This window comes from Oncorhynchus keta, chromosome 20 (assembly GCF_023373465.1).
Source record: "Oncorhynchus keta strain PuntledgeMale-10-30-2019 chromosome 20, Oket_V2, whole genome shotgun sequence".
NCBI lineage: Eukaryota > Metazoa > Chordata > Actinopteri > Salmoniformes > Salmonidae > Oncorhynchus > Oncorhynchus keta.
The window spans coordinates 16,834,011-16,849,487 of NC_068440.1; the positions used below are offsets into that span (position 1 = coordinate 16,834,011).

The 15,477-nt window shown below is 41.9% G+C and overlaps 1 protein-coding gene across 1 annotated transcript; it reads right to left on the minus strand.

Annotated features, from left to right (window-relative positions):
• Window positions 1–11,376: 11,376 nt before the first annotated feature.
• LOC118399475 (endothelin-2-like) lies at window positions 11,377–15,194 on the minus strand. The gene is made up of 4 exons (XM_035795587.1): window positions 14,988–15,194; window positions 13,707–13,983; window positions 12,941–13,045; window positions 11,377–12,825 (listed from the first exon to the last, which is right to left on the minus strand). Exons 1-4 carry the CDS (start codon window positions 15,043–15,045, stop codon window positions 12,732–12,734), a joined length of 534 nt encoding a protein of 177 aa, XP_035651480.1. The 5' UTR covers window positions 15,046–15,194; the 3' UTR covers window positions 11,377–12,731.
• Between the last annotated feature and the right edge of the window lie 283 nt (window positions 15,195–15,477).

The window sequence follows — 15,477 nt, forward strand, 5'->3', positions numbered from 1 at the left end:
AGCTCATTACAGAAACATAACAGGTATTATTACTGGACAGTAGCTCATTACAGTAACATAACAGGTATTATTACTGGACAGGAGCTCATTACAGAAACATAACAGGTATTATTACTGGACAGTAGCTCATTACAGAAACATAACAGGTATTATTACTGGACAGGAGCTCATTACAGAAACATAACAGGTATTATTACTGGACAGTAGCTCATTACAGAAACATAACAGGTATTATTACTGGACAGTAGCTCATTACAGTAACATAACAGGTATTATTACTGGACAGGAGCTCATTACAGTAACATAACAGGTATTATTACTGGACAGTAGCTCATTACAGAAACATAACAGATATTATTACTGGACAGTAGCTCATTACAGTAACATAACAGGTATTATTACTGGACAGTAGCTCATTACAGTAACATAACAGGTATTATTACTGGACAGTAGCTCATTACAGTAACATAACAGGTATTATTACTGGACAGTAGCTCATTACAGAAACATAACAGGTATTATTACTGGACAGTAGCTCATTACAGTAACATAACAGGTATTATTACTGGACAGTAGCTCATTACAGTAACATAACATATATTATTACTGGACAGTAGCTCATTACAGTAACATAACAGGTATTATTACTGGACAGTAGCTCATTACAGTAACATAACAGGTATTATTACTGGACAGTAGCTCATTACAGTAACATAACAGGTATTATTTCTGGACAGTAGCTCATTACAGAAACATAACAGGTATTATTACTGGACAGTAGCTCATTACAGTAACATAACAGGTATTATTACTGGACAGTAGCTCATTACAGTAACATAACAGGTATTATTACTGGACAGTAGCTCATTACAGTAACATAACAGGTATTATTACTGGACAGTAGCTCATTACAGTAACATAACAGGTATTATTACTGGACAGTAGCTCATTACAGTAACATAACAGGTATTATTACTGGACAGTAGCTCATTACAGTAACATAACAGGTATTATTACTGGACAGTAGCTCATTACAGAAACATAACAGGTATTATTACTGGACAGTAGCTCATTACAGTAACATAACAGGTATTATTACGGGACAGTAGCTCATTACAGAAACATAACAGGTATTATTACTGGACAGTAGCTCATTACAGAAACATAACAGGTATTATTACTGGACAGTAGCTCATTACAGAAACATAACAGGTATTATTACGGGACAGTAGCTCATTACAGAAACATAACAGGTATTATTACTGGACAGTAGCTCATTACAGTAACATAACAGGGTTCACTGCACTGTAAGCATCCAACAAAAACCTCAGTGAAGTGAAATCATGACCACATAACCCAGTGTAGACAGATAATGGATGCCTCCCTGTTAATGATAGCACCTATCTATCTGCTGTATCTCCTCTGTATTCCTCCCATCCGGGACCAGGGAATGTTCCCCTCTGCTCCCTCCCTCCCTGCCTGCCTGCCTGCCTGCCTGCCTGCCTGCCTGCCTGCCTGCCTGCCTGCCTGCCTGCCTGCCTTCCAGGAGCTGTTCCTGGTGCACTTCAGACACAACACAAACACTACCACCTCCTGGCCTCATGTTAAGACAGAGTGTGTGTGTGGGGGAGAGGGAGAAGAGAGGGAGAGAGGGGTTGTAGACTGTTGAAGTGTAGTGGGGTGTATCAAAGAGAGATGGAGAGGGCTACAGTAGTTCCTGGACACTGAGGAAACAGGCATTTCCTGTAATGGAGCCAGTGAATGGGGGATGCTGTCCCTTTGTTCCCACAGACATGTCTGGACTGAGACTACGTCAACACTCCATACTGAAAATATGTATCACCTAACAATGACTACTGTTTGTTTCTTTTTATTTGTCCTTTCAATTTGACTTTAGGATTCGTTTTATCAAGATGTACAGAATGCTGCAACCCTGTTCAGTGCATCCATAATGTGATAATGAAAGCTGTTAATAATTAAGGCAATTTCAGAGTTACTTTCATCGAAGTTGTGAGGCTAGTTCTCTTCCTCTTCCATGCATCTCTTCTGTTTCTTGGCAGCATCTCTACCTGTCTCTCCCTGCTCTGTAGATGGGAGTTCCGTCCCTCGACTCAGAACATTAAAGTCAGGAAGCCTCTTGTGCCAGCCTTGTATTCTGATGTCAGCCTGTCCTAAACAACACATATTACCATGGCCTTGCTGACCTTGCGTGAATCTGAGCACACATTTTTCTTGGAGGGAGTTTCAATGTTCTCTATCGTTCTCCAAAGAAAGCAAACGCCTGGTTCACTGTTTCACAGCCTTCCTCATTGACTCAATGTGAGTTTTGACAACTCTCCAGCCTCCAGCCTTCCAAAACATACATCATTGGTCTGATAATGGCCCTAATTGACCTTGGATGGCAGTAAACACAAGTATGATGATATCAACATTGTAAGCCACATCCAGGACATTACACAGAGTAGCCTGTCTAGTAGTAGAACACAACATGCAGATACATTACAGCATAAACATACGATATACGTGTGTGGTCCTCATCCCAGGGATGTGTGTATGGTCTACTCTGTCGCCATGGTGGGGTATGCAGGTATGGGTACTGGCCGGCCACCACCCCTCCCTGCTTCTGCAGTCTGCTGCTACATCCTCTGGTATGCTGGAGAGGACAGGACACGGCCGTCATTCATACGTGTGAACGGGAAATGAAGATCTCCATCTGTAGTCTGTGGGTGTACATGTGTGGTTATAGAGTGGAAGATGGTTGGATGTTTACAGTGTCTGGTTATTAACATTGTAGCACTGACATCAACACTATAAAATAACACAGATGGAATCATGTGGTAAACAAAAAAGTGTTAAACAAAATCAAAATATATTTTATTCAATGTAGTCACCGTTTGCCTTGATGACATCTTTTCACATTCTTGGCATTCTCTCAACCAGCTTCATGAGGAATGCTTTTCCAACAGTCTTGAAGGAGTTCCCACATACGCTGAGCACTTGTTGGCTGCTTTTCCTTCACTCTGCAGTTCAACTCAGCCCAAACCATCTCAATTTGGTTGAGGTCGGGGCATGGTGGAAGCCAGGTCATCTGATGCAGCACTCCATCACTCTCCTTCTTGGTCAAATAGCCCTTACACAGCCTGGAGGTGTGTTGAGTCATTGTCCTGTTGAAAAACAAATGATAGTCCCACTAAGCACAAACCAGATGGAATGGCATTAGCTGCAGAATGCTGCGATAGCCATTGTCGTGTCTTTACTATCATTAAATTGAAGACTTAGTTTTATCAAAGATTCTCTGTAATTAGTATTACGCGATTAGACTGATTAATCATGTAACCGTAATTAACTAGGAAGTCGGGGCACCAAGGAAAATATTCAGATGACAAGGTTATAATTTCCCAATATAATCTTTCAGATATTTTCATATCTGATCCATAGTCTTCTGATTAATGAATTATTTACTTTACCTCACGTTAATCTCATTCCAAATGTCGTAAATGTTTGGTTATCTGCACGAACCCAGTCTTCACTATGAATCATCCATACATCAATCGTCTTAAATAATTTATTTATTACTAACTAAGTAATTCACAGAAATGCATAAACAAAACAACAAAGTAAATATGGTTACAAGAAATGATAAGGGAATGTGCCCCAGTGGGCTAAACCGGCATCGCGGCTTGGTGGACAAAAAGAGAAGTGGGGGTCGACTGAGAAGTCACTACAGAGTTAATGATTATAACAATTGAAATGCTAATCCTTTGCACATGAACGCTCACTCATTCGGGAACAATTGCAATCAATATATATATTTACGCTCAGTGTGTCGTCTTGATCGCTGTTGAAAAGTTGTTTATTTTGTAGAATTGTCCATCTCTCTCCCACTCTCTCTCTGTTGTGGTTATAGTGGATAGTTCAGAGTGACATTCATTCATGTTGTTGTAGAATGGATGTTTCGACGGTTGTCATTCTTCGCGCTCAATGATACCCGAATTTCTAGCTGCAGACTAGTAATTCATATCAAAGACTTATTCTGTCGGTATCGATAGTCTAAGAGTTTAACCACGTGGTATGGTTAAAAGATTCAGCAATGGTCTACAACCTTTGTACTCCCATGACTGAGAGAAACATGGTCTGGTGATAATAACGTTGGGTTTTATTCGGAATTGCAGAAAAGGGGCTGTCCCAGGATGCCTGACCCTAACTGGGCTAAGGGGCGGTCCTCTGATTTAGTTAAACTCAAAAGGGAATTGGAGTTTCCTTCATTAAACAGTCCAAAATCACGTTGTAAAATTGTGTAAACAGTATCATACTCACTCATTCATCTTATACAACAATTAGATGTAAACCTCATATCTGAGGCTATTATATAAACAGCATTATGGTAATATGGCCACACCATCTCCCATGAGCTTCCCCAAGTTGTAACAAACGGACCAGTTCGTAGCTGGATTCTTCACCGATCTTTTATACTTTCTCCGGAACATGAAATTTGTTCGGACCTCAAGTTCTGTGAGGTGGAAGAAATTCCTTTGTTCTCTATGAAAATTCACTCTGTCTCTTATACTGTGTGGCCATGAGGCAGGGTCTTCTCAGGAATTTACGACCTCTCTCTGACCACAGCAGCCTAGTTGAAGGAGGCTCGGGGAGGCAGGGAGAGGGGGATGGGCTTGCTGTACCCAAAGAGGGCAACGTCATGACACCATGCTGGTTAAGTGTGCCTTGAATTCTAAATAAATCACTGACAGTGTCACCAGCAAAGCACCACCACACCTCCTCCTCCTCTATGTTCACCTATTCTGCGTCTAACAAAGACATGTCGGTTGGATCCAAAAATCTCAAATTTGGACTCATCAGACCAAAGGACAGATTTCCGCCGTTCGAATGGCCATTGGTCGTGTTTCTTTGCCCAAGCAAGTCTCTTCGTCTTATTGATGTCCTTTAGTAGTGGTTTATTTGCAGCAATTTGACCATGAAGACCTGATTCACGCAGTCTCCTCTGAACATTTGATGTTGAAATGAGTCTGTTACTTGAACTCTGTGAAGCATTTATTTGGGCTGCAATTTCTGAGGCTGGTAACACTAATGAACTTATATTCTGCAGCAGAGGTGACTCTGGGTCTTCCTTTTCTGTGGCGGTCCTCATGAGAGCCAGTTTCATCATAGCGCTTGATGTTTTTTGTGACTGTTCTGGATTGACTGACCTTTGTGTCTTGAAGTAATGATGGACTTTCTCTTTGCTTATTTGAGCTGTTCTTGCCATAATATGGACTTGGTCATTTACCAAATCTTCTGTATACCCCCTACCTTGTTACAACACAACTGATCGGCTCAAACATATTAATAAGGAAAGAAACTCCACAAAATATATTTTAACAAGTCACACCTCTTAATTGAAATGCATTCCTGGTGACTATCTCATGAAGCTGGTTGAGAGAATGCCAAGAGTGTGCAAAGCTGTCATCAATGCAAGGGTGGCTACTTTGAAGAATCTCAAATATAAAATATATTTTGTTTTGTTTAACACTTTTTTGGTTACTACATGATTCCATATGTGTAATTTCATAGTTTTGATGTCTTCACTATTATTCTACAAATTATAAAATAGTAAAATAAAGAAAAACACTTGAATGAGTCGGTGTGTCCAAACTATTGACTGGTAGTGTATGCCGGGACACAATACAGAAACACAACTATCTAAACTATCAAGCAGGAATGCCATCCAGTACAGACGTTTCATTGACCGACAGTGTTTTAGAAAAAGAACACATCGGGTTTATGTCTCGTACGGATTAAGAAATGTTTGTTCTTGGTGGTCTGGGTAACTGTAAACTTGAATTACAATGACCAATTTCATACTGGCAAGTTACAAAAGACATACGATGGTTAAGAATGTAACAAAAACTTGGACAAGAATAGAAAGCTTGGAATGTTGAGATCGTCGGCTAAGGAGGGCTCATTGTTTGACTGTGTGACTTCGTGAGTATGCGTAGAGGAATGCAATACAGTACTCGTCACAAAAATGTCACCATGTTTGTTCTTTCTACTGTACTGGCTGTTTACCACAATCAGCTTTTCCGTTCCGCCTGCATGGCACGACAATCAGGCGGCTTTTATCCACTAAAACAACTTGACCTTTAACCTGATCCCTAATCCCTGTTTCCTTGTTGTGTTTCCTTGTTGCTCATCTCAGCTACTCTCAGCCCAGACACATCGCTGAGTAGTATCAGGAGAGATGGGGACTGGCTCAAACAGCCATGATAGCCCTGTCAGAATGTCCCCTCCGGTGCCTACCAGCCACCTACATTACAGTCCCCTGGCTGAAACAAACCCAGGAAGTAAAGGAATGTTCAGATACCGGTCTGGTCTGAAACCACAGTCTGCAGTCTGGGTACTGCTGGACCTTATGGCTGGAGTTGAATAACAGCAAATATACAAACACTGAGACAAACCAACATGCATATACACACACACACACACACGCACACACACGCACGCACACACATGCACTGAGTGTACAAAACATAAGGAACACCAGCTCTTTCCATGACACACTGTAGACTGACCAGGTGAATCCCAGATAAAGCTATGATCCCTTATTGATGTCACTGATAAACCCACTTCAATCAGTGTAGATGAAGGGGAGGAGACAGGTTATAGAATGATTTTAAGCCTTGAGACAATTGAGACATGGATTGTGTATATGTGCCGTTCAGAGGGTGAATGGGCAAGACCAAAGATGTATGTGCCTTTTGAACGGGGTATGGTAGTAGGTGCCAGGTGCACCGGTTTGTGTCATGAACTGCAATGCTGCTGGGTTTTTCAAGCTCAACAAATTGTGTGAATCAAAAATGGACAACCACCCAAAGGACATACAGCCAACTTCACACAACTATTAGAAGCATTGGAGTCAACAATGGCCAGCAACCCAGTGGAACACTTTCAACACCTTGTAGAGTCCATGCTCCTACGAATTAAGGCTGTAGGGGCATGGAGGGCAAAGTCAATATTAGGAAGGTGTTCTTAACGTTTTGTACACTCAGTGTATACGCAAAGAGAACAGACAAAAGCATGCATTCACACACACAGGTATACTGTGGGTAAAATCCCTCAACACATAATGTTCCCACAAAGATAAACAAATGAGTGGGGAATGAAATAAAAGAAAACAATACAGCAATGTTATGACAACCAAGTGAGTAACTGGGACACAATCAGTCTCCCTCCATATCAGCTGTGTATCAGTGACCCTGCCAGCACACATGCTGCGGTTTTTCCAGTGGTCTTTCCCTCCTGTTCTCTCCTGCGCTAGAGGAATGTGTCGGGAAATTCTCAGGAATGTAGGAAAAGCATCCTGTTTTGGTTTCTTACGTTAAGTAATCTGTTTAACCACAGTTGGTAAAGCCTCGCTGGGGGACTGTAGTATCGATAATGAAGTCAGTGTGTAAATACGAGAGGAAGAGAGGAAAGGAGGTGACTGGGTGAAGTACGAATGCTGACCCAGGTGCAGAGTCAGAGAGTATTGTTTTTCGCAGTGTAACCCTCTTCCCCTCACACACACAGCAATGGAAGCTCTGACTGAACGCTTGTTTCCATCTTTCATTTTGTAAGGCAACGAGGGTCTGAGTGGTGTTAGGTAATCAGGATGTTTACAATACTGCACATGCAAAATAACACCAATTGTATTTTAATACACAACAAATTGAAGAGTTGAGTTGCCCAACGATGTTGCATAATGCATGCAGTAAGTAGATCAATCGCAATCAGAGTATAATGGACGAGCTTGGCTATAATTCTGTTTGGACCTCCATATGACAATACTGGTCCTCATCCTATTCCTGAACTCAACTGCATGGCTCCTAGAACAGTCAACACAGAGTCTATAATCTAGATCATGTATTCCCAAACTGGGGTATGCAATCCCGTCAGGGGTACGCCAAATTAAAATGTAATTCACATTATATATTTTTTTAATCAAACAGTTTTTTTCTCGCCTGAGTAGCCTTGTTTCACTGCCAAAAATACAATTAAACCATTTAGTGTTCAGCAAAATAAAAATAAAAAACTGTTTGATTAAAAAATATAAAATGTGATTTACATTTTAATTTGGCGTACCCACGGCGGGATTGCATACCCCAGTTTGGGAATAACTGATCTAGATTATAGACTCTGTGTTGACTGTTCTAGGAGCCATGCAGTTGATACAGGTAGCCTAGTCAAATAATTAACATACAATCACATTAACTGTTACTCTCTCGCGGGAAATCTTCACTCGTGCGTAGACATTTAGAAACTAAACATGACAATTTGAAAAATAGGCCACGGGACTTTTTGGAGCGAGAATACAGACGACTATCGAGTAGTAAGACATATAATAAAGCAACAGATACTATTTATAAGAAGGGGCTAGATGCAACTTATGTGGTGAGTTACCGAGTGGCTAGGACAGGCAAGACATATACTATTCTGGATTACTTCATTCTTCCTGCTGCCGCGGATATGGCTGGGACAATGCTTGGGGAAAAGGCCAACAAAAACTATACAGACAATGCCTTCATCAAACACTGTTTCATGATGCATCAGCGACATGGCAGGAGATGTTTTGCAACAATTACTACTTCACATACAAGCCAGTGAATTTTATGTGTTACAGCTGGATGAGTCAAGAGACATGGGGGGCCTGGCACAGCTCCTGGTATGTATCCGTTACATTTATGGGGAGTCAAATAAGTAAGACATCCTCTTCTGGAAACCAGGAGAGGATATTTTTAAAGTACTGGGCAGCTTTGTGACATCAAATGGACTTTGGTGGTCAAGATGTGTTGGTATCTGTACTGATGGCGCAAAAGCCATGACCGGGAGACATCGTGGAGTGGTAACGCGGGTGCAAGCAGTTGCTCCCGATGCCACTTGGGTGCACTGCAGCATCCACCGAGAGGCTCTTGCTGCCAAGGGAATGCCTGACAGCTTGAAAGACGCTTTGGACACTACAGTGAAAATGGTTAACTTTGATAAAGCAAGACCCCTGAACTTTTGTGGATTTTCTGCACTATGCAATGATATGGGCAGCAACCATGTAACGCTTTTACAACATACAGAAGTGCGCTGGTTATCAAGGGGCAAAGTATTGACATGTTTTTTTAATCGAGAGACAAGCTTAAAGTTTCCTTAACTGACCATAATTTTCACTTGTCTGACCACGTGCATGATGACGAGTCTCTCACATGACTGGCCTCTCTGGACGTTTTGTCTCACCTGAATGATCTGAATGTAGGATTACAGGAACTCCCCGCAACTATATTCAATGTGCGGGACAAAATTGAGGCTATTATTAAGAAGTTGGAGCTCTTTTCTGTCTGCATTAACAAGGATAACACACAGGTCTTTCCATCATTGTATGATTATTTTGTGTGTAAATTAACTCAAGTTTACGGACAATGTCAAATGTGATATAGCGAAGCACCTGAGTGAGTTGGGTGCTCAATTACGCAGGTAATTTCCCGAAATGGACAACACAAACAACTGGATTTGCACACCAGTATCACTACTTACACACCATCCTCATCTGCTCATCTATCACTTCAGTGTTAATCTGCTAAATTATAATTACTTTGCTACTATGGCCTATTTATTGCCTTACCTCCTCATGCCATTTGCACACACTGTATATAGACATTCTTTTTTTCTATTGTGTTATTGACTGTACACTTGTTTATTCTATGTGTAACTCTGTTGTTGTTTCTGTCGCACTGCTTTGCTTTATCTTGGCCAGGTCGCAGTTGTAAATGAGAACTTGTTCTCAGCTAGCTTAAATAAAGTTAAATAGTTAAATAAAAGTGAAATAAAAAAATTAAATACATTTTTTAAATCCTTTCATACCCTGCCTCCAGTCCACTTACCGATACCTGAACAAGAGAGCCTTATCGAAATTGCAACAAGCGGTTCTGTGAAAATGTCATTTAATCAGAATCCACTGCCAGATTTCTGGATAGGGCTGCGCTAAGAGTTTCTTGCCTTGGCAAATCGTGCTGTTAAGACACTGATGCCCTTTGCAACCACGCACCTATGTGAGAATGGATTCTCGGCCCTCACAAGCATGAAACCTAAATACAGGCACAGACTGTGTGGAAAATGATTTAAGACTGAGAATCTCTCCAACATTGCAGAGTTACGTGCATCCTTTAAAGCACACCCTCCTCATTAACCTGTGGTGAGTTATTCACCATTTCTGATGAACAAATAAGGTTTTATATGTAAGATGGCTAAGTAAAGAGCAAAAATATTGATTATTATTATTTGTGCCCTGGTCCTATAAGAGCTCTCTGTCACTTCCCATGAGCCGGGTTGTGACAAAAATACTCACTCGTTGTAACGGTATTCGTGGTCTGAAGAAGAGGATCATCATCATCGGACCAAAGCGCAGCGTTGTAAGTGTTCATGCTTCTTATTGACACTGAACACTAACACAAAAATAACAACGAGAATAACCGAAACAGTCCTGTAAGGTGCAAAACACTAAACAGAAATTAACTACCCACAAAAACCATGAGGGAAAAAGCTACCTAAGTATGGTTCCCAATCAGAGACAATGATAGACAGCTGTCCCTGATTGAGAACCATACCCTGCCAAAATATAGAATGCCCACCCAAATCACACCCTGACCAAACCAAAATAGAGACATAAAAAGCTCTAAGGTCAGGGCGTGACACTCATTCTTATGTTTAATAAATGTATTTTATAGTGTGTCTGTGGTAGGCTTTCAATGATGGCAAAAAACAACATTTGAGAGTGCGCTGACCCTGGTGCTAGAGGGGGTACGCAGCTGGACGTTGAATATTTGAAGGGGTACAGGACTATAAACTTTTGGGGACCACTGCTATAGATGAGTAGTGTAAACTTTTGATTATATTTGCTGACACCCTACAGTCAGATTTTGGCACCAGTAGAGTAGCTATCTAGCTATATAAACCACGTCCCTCTGCAAACATGCCTTCTCCGATATTTGTTACAAGGCAGTACTTATTTAAGTTAGGTACAGAAATATAACGTTACCATTGGTGTTTTAAAATGCGAGTTAGGGTGATGTCACCCTATCCCCTTGATAATCCCACCTCCTGAATCCAAGTCTTTGACATGGGGGAGGCGACCAGTAACTTTAGGATCAAACTTTATGATCAAGCAACAGTCATTTTTCATTCTTTGGTCATCGTACTTTGATCTGGTTTCATCCAAATATCCTCCACGTTCATGAAAAATATGGTGTTGGCTGTTCATGACCTTTAAAAATTGAATTTAGCTTTCACTCAGGTATTTGTTACTGTACTAAACAAGAATCAGTTATCATTGTTAGTAAATAATCAAACAAAGCAAGAGCATTCATTTTAGTATTTATTTCATCACACATTAAAAGTGATAAACTCACACAACACAAATATATAAGTATATGCCAAAAAATAAGTTAAATAAATAATTGCTGATAATAGATCATATGAATAGCTTGGAATAGAACAATTCATAAGTAAACATTTCGTTCAACCTCCTATAGCGTATTTGACTGCTAAATAGACTATTGTGGGTGAATTGTCCTTCAAGGGATAGCAACAGTATGTCAAGCAAAATCGCAGTCCAGCATTTTGATACACAAATTCCTCAACAAAACACAAACAAATAAATAAATAATCATATAATAAATATACAGCATTGTGACATTGGGCTTGAACATCAGTGGAAGACTGTAGCGTTGTAGCGTTTCCAGTAAATGCCTTGTGGTCAGCCTAACCCATCTACAGTCTACTGGACATAAAAACACATTCCTTTGAAGGCATTAGAACAGAAGTGCAGTGTCCTAATTTCCCAATGTGTAATAACATGGACATTAATGGATATTTGTTGAAAGCAGAAAAACAGTCACTGCATATTTGGCAAGGAGCAAACCCATTGAAGTCTGCTGCCTTGGCTCTGTCTACAATCAAAACATTTAACAGGGGCTGCGCAATAAATACTTCCGCCATCACAATAGACCTGCTTTTATCTGCTGCTACCGGAAGGTGTGTGTGTGTAGTAATTCCCTGTGCCTTAAAGTCATGTCCTTCATGTGCCAAAAGTATTTCAAGTAGTTTAAATGCACGCATGGCAATCACTATGAACTGGCAATACATCTCTGATACAGAGGAACAGTCCTTTTTTATGTTTTATTCTATGATATAGTAGATGTCGTGTGACAGGTGAAGGATCCAAATCCAAATGAGAATAGTGGTCAATATTTTCAAGGCACTAATGAAGTAAGCCTGTAAAGTAAACATAGACTAACATCACTCCAGAATGCCTTGTCTTGCATCCACCCATTTCAGGTGCTCAGACACAGAAAGTGTGTTTATGTTTGGGACATGATGACAACCCGTGACCAGCACACAGTCAGCAACCATCCTAGTCCAGACTGTCACAGTTCACAGAGGACACACTTGATCCTCCCTAGTCTTCCGAATCGGACTCTTTGCCAGATTAGTCCAAGACTCATATCCAGATAATGTCCATATCCAGTCTACTAGGTGTTATACAACAGTGGGCAGCCAGTGTTCCATATTTGCCCTCTTCTCAGGGTCTCTCTTAAGACCTCTCTTCTATGTCTTCCCCGGGGAGGACTCCCTAGTTTCCTCCAGGGGGTCTTTGTTCGGATGCTCTGGAGCTCTTAAAGCTCCTCTTTCAGCTCCTCTTCCTCCCTCCTCCTCATCTACCCGATGTTCAGTCTGTTGGCTCTGAACGCGTTCTTCTTCCTGGAGGGAGCAGCCTGCTCTATGGCAGCCATGTTGGATCGGACTGTGTTTCTGTAAAGAACAAAGAGAGAAACATCAGGTTAACATCCTCAATGGGGACAGGAATAAGATGAATCTAGGCCTGGGAAAATGTCATGTCCTTAATGATATCTTGTTTTTCTCTTACCTGAGAGAGGTCAGTAGGTCGCTGCTGGTTGTGTCTGGACTGCTAACAGCCTGTTCCAGGTTCTGGTCTGAGGGGCTTACCACTACGAATCTGGGGTTCTCTGAGCTGCAAACAGAAAGAACAACCATGTCAAAATGAGAGCAAACCAAGAACACATTATCTCGACTACTCCTGAAGGGCCATGAGGCTGGATTCTACATTACTACATGATTCTACAATGCTAGCAGTGAGAGACGGTTGACTAGGGATTTCAACCCAGTAATGTCTGTACTGCATGCCCTACAGCCTGTTCTCAGTGACTGTTCACAGAGCAGGATAAAACCTTGTTGAGACACACAGACTAATCCTCGACCATGGTATGTCATAACAGCAATAACTGTATTAATACAGCAGACATTCCCGCTGGTAAAACATTCCAAGAATAGTGTCATGACTAATGGATCTGTCTGTAAGGGGGCTCTAAGCCTCCAGAACATGCAGGCTATTCCCCCATCCATCCATCCATCCTCCCTCCCCCTCCTCTCTCCTCCCCCATCACTAGTTACACATCTAAGCCATAAAAACAATACGCCTCCTCCTTGCATCTCCTCGACAAGCAGCCCTGATACAACCTGATACAGGCTGGTCACAGACGACTGACTGCCACAGATAGTCACTGGCTTGATACAATCTGGTATCTAGCAAGGAGGCAAGGAGGGGAAAGGGTAGGGTTGGATGAGGGAGGCAAGGAGGGTAGAAGTTCCTTGTCTCGTGAAGGTGAGCTCACCTGTTGTGGCAGAATCCGGAGCAGGTCCTGTCGGCTGGGTGGGCACATTCACATCGCCCGGTGGAGCGGCGACGTCGGGACAGGGGGCTGCCAAGACCGTAGGGGATGACCTTATTGGGAGTGTTGACCCAAATGATGTCCAGGTGACAGAAGTAGATGCATTCGTTGTCCAGCCAGTTACTGCAGGAGCATCGTTTAACCCTGGTGTGGTGTGGGCTGTTCTGGGACGGGGACTGGACATGGAGCTCAGTCTGGCTGGATACAGGGAGCCCAAAACCTATAGAGACAGAAAGGATCATTGGTTAAGAGCCTGGTTATAACTCAGCAAAATCACTGGATGACTGTGCAATTTGACAATCAGCAACGAGCAAATATACATCACCACATCCTAATCAAAAGTCCTTTTCACTGATACAGAGAAGTCCATGTTGGCTACCTGCCATCCCATTCTCCTATGTATCAGGTCTTGTTCAACACATTTGAACTTTGATTCATAACTCTGTTATGAAATGTTATCTAAGTTCAAACAAAGACTGTGTTTGTTGCCAACTGCGGTTATTTAAAGTCAAATACAGTGATAGGAGTTGAACCGTGCCTATATAATCTGCATCTTATCAGAGAGAGTGTGATTGCATGTATGACCTAGCAGGATCTCTCATTGTATTATATCTCTGTAGGGCGAACAGTGGGAGTAGGTCAAAGAGTCTGGCATCAGGCAGCATGTGTCATGCAGTAACTTCACAACATGGTCATTAGCCACCCACCCATTAGTAAACCTGCCAGAGCTGTGATTAACTGAGCTATGATTCGGAGAGTGAAACTAAGTAATGAGAAAACCAAACATGCATGCTGCAGCAGGAGTTTTAGCATCAGGGCGGCAGGTCTCCTAGAGATTAGAGCGCGGAGCCAGTAGCTGAAAGGTCCCTGGTTCGAATACTCGAGCTGACATGAGGAAAAATGTCTTCTTTTTTAAGGTGTTTCTCCATCTTTCATCATTGTAGGTTTTATCATGTTATTCTGGATCGATCCCCACCACCTCAACCAACCCTGAGCTCCAATTCTACACCTCAACTGAACTATGACCCCTCATATTCAATTTAACAACCTCGTGAAAATAAAATGGAGCACTAGCATAATGAAACTTATGCACACTCACTGTCAGTCATCTTTATGACTAAAGAATACAAATCCGCATTGTCATGTATCACCCACACACCTTAGAATACGTTCTAAACCAAGTATATGTTGAATGAAAAGTCAGTGTAAAGGATGAGAACTTACCCTCCTGCAGGAGCACACAGAGTGTTATGATGGTGAGAGAGTTCAGTGATAGAGCCATGGTTATTCTCTGGTCGAGTATCTCTGAAGACGTAGTCTGCAATAATATCCAAGAGTCCACAGGACAGTAGAGTACACACACAGTAATAGTAGCTACAGCTTTAGAGTCCCGAGTGATGCAGCAAGAGAGAGAGAGAGAGAGAGAGAGGCAACAGGTGCTTGGTGCTGTAGTGTTCTCCAGCGCCATGACTTATACCCCTATTCTGTGATGTCACCTACCTAGCCACACCTACTATCCATGTTCTTACACAATGTTCACCGTTCAGCAGCTGCCTGCCTCCCTCTCACTCTCTACACATTCCAGATCAACAGGAAAAGAGAGGGGAGAGGAACAAACTGCTATTGGGTAGTTGTTGTGACCCTTATGGTGTATGCAGGTCATTGTCACGGACAGAAACAGGAAACCACCAGAGAAGAGGCTTGGAATCTGGGA

What these genes read in the sequence shown, in the direction of transcription:
- LOC118399475 (XM_035795587.1), bottom strand. Translation starts at nt 15,045, where the DNA reads ATGGCTCTATCACTGAACTCTCTCACCATCATAACACTCTGTGTGCTC. An exon ending in CTGTGTGCTCCTGCAGGAGG is followed by an intron (nt 13,984 to 14,987) that starts GTAAGTTCTCAT and finishes CTGTCTCTATAG; the next exon opens with GTTTTGGGCTCCCTGTATCC. An exon ending in GACCTACTGACCTCTCTCAG is followed by an intron (nt 12,826 to 12,940) that starts GTAAGAGAAAAA and finishes TGTTCTTTACAG; the next exon opens with AAACACAGTCCGATCCAACA.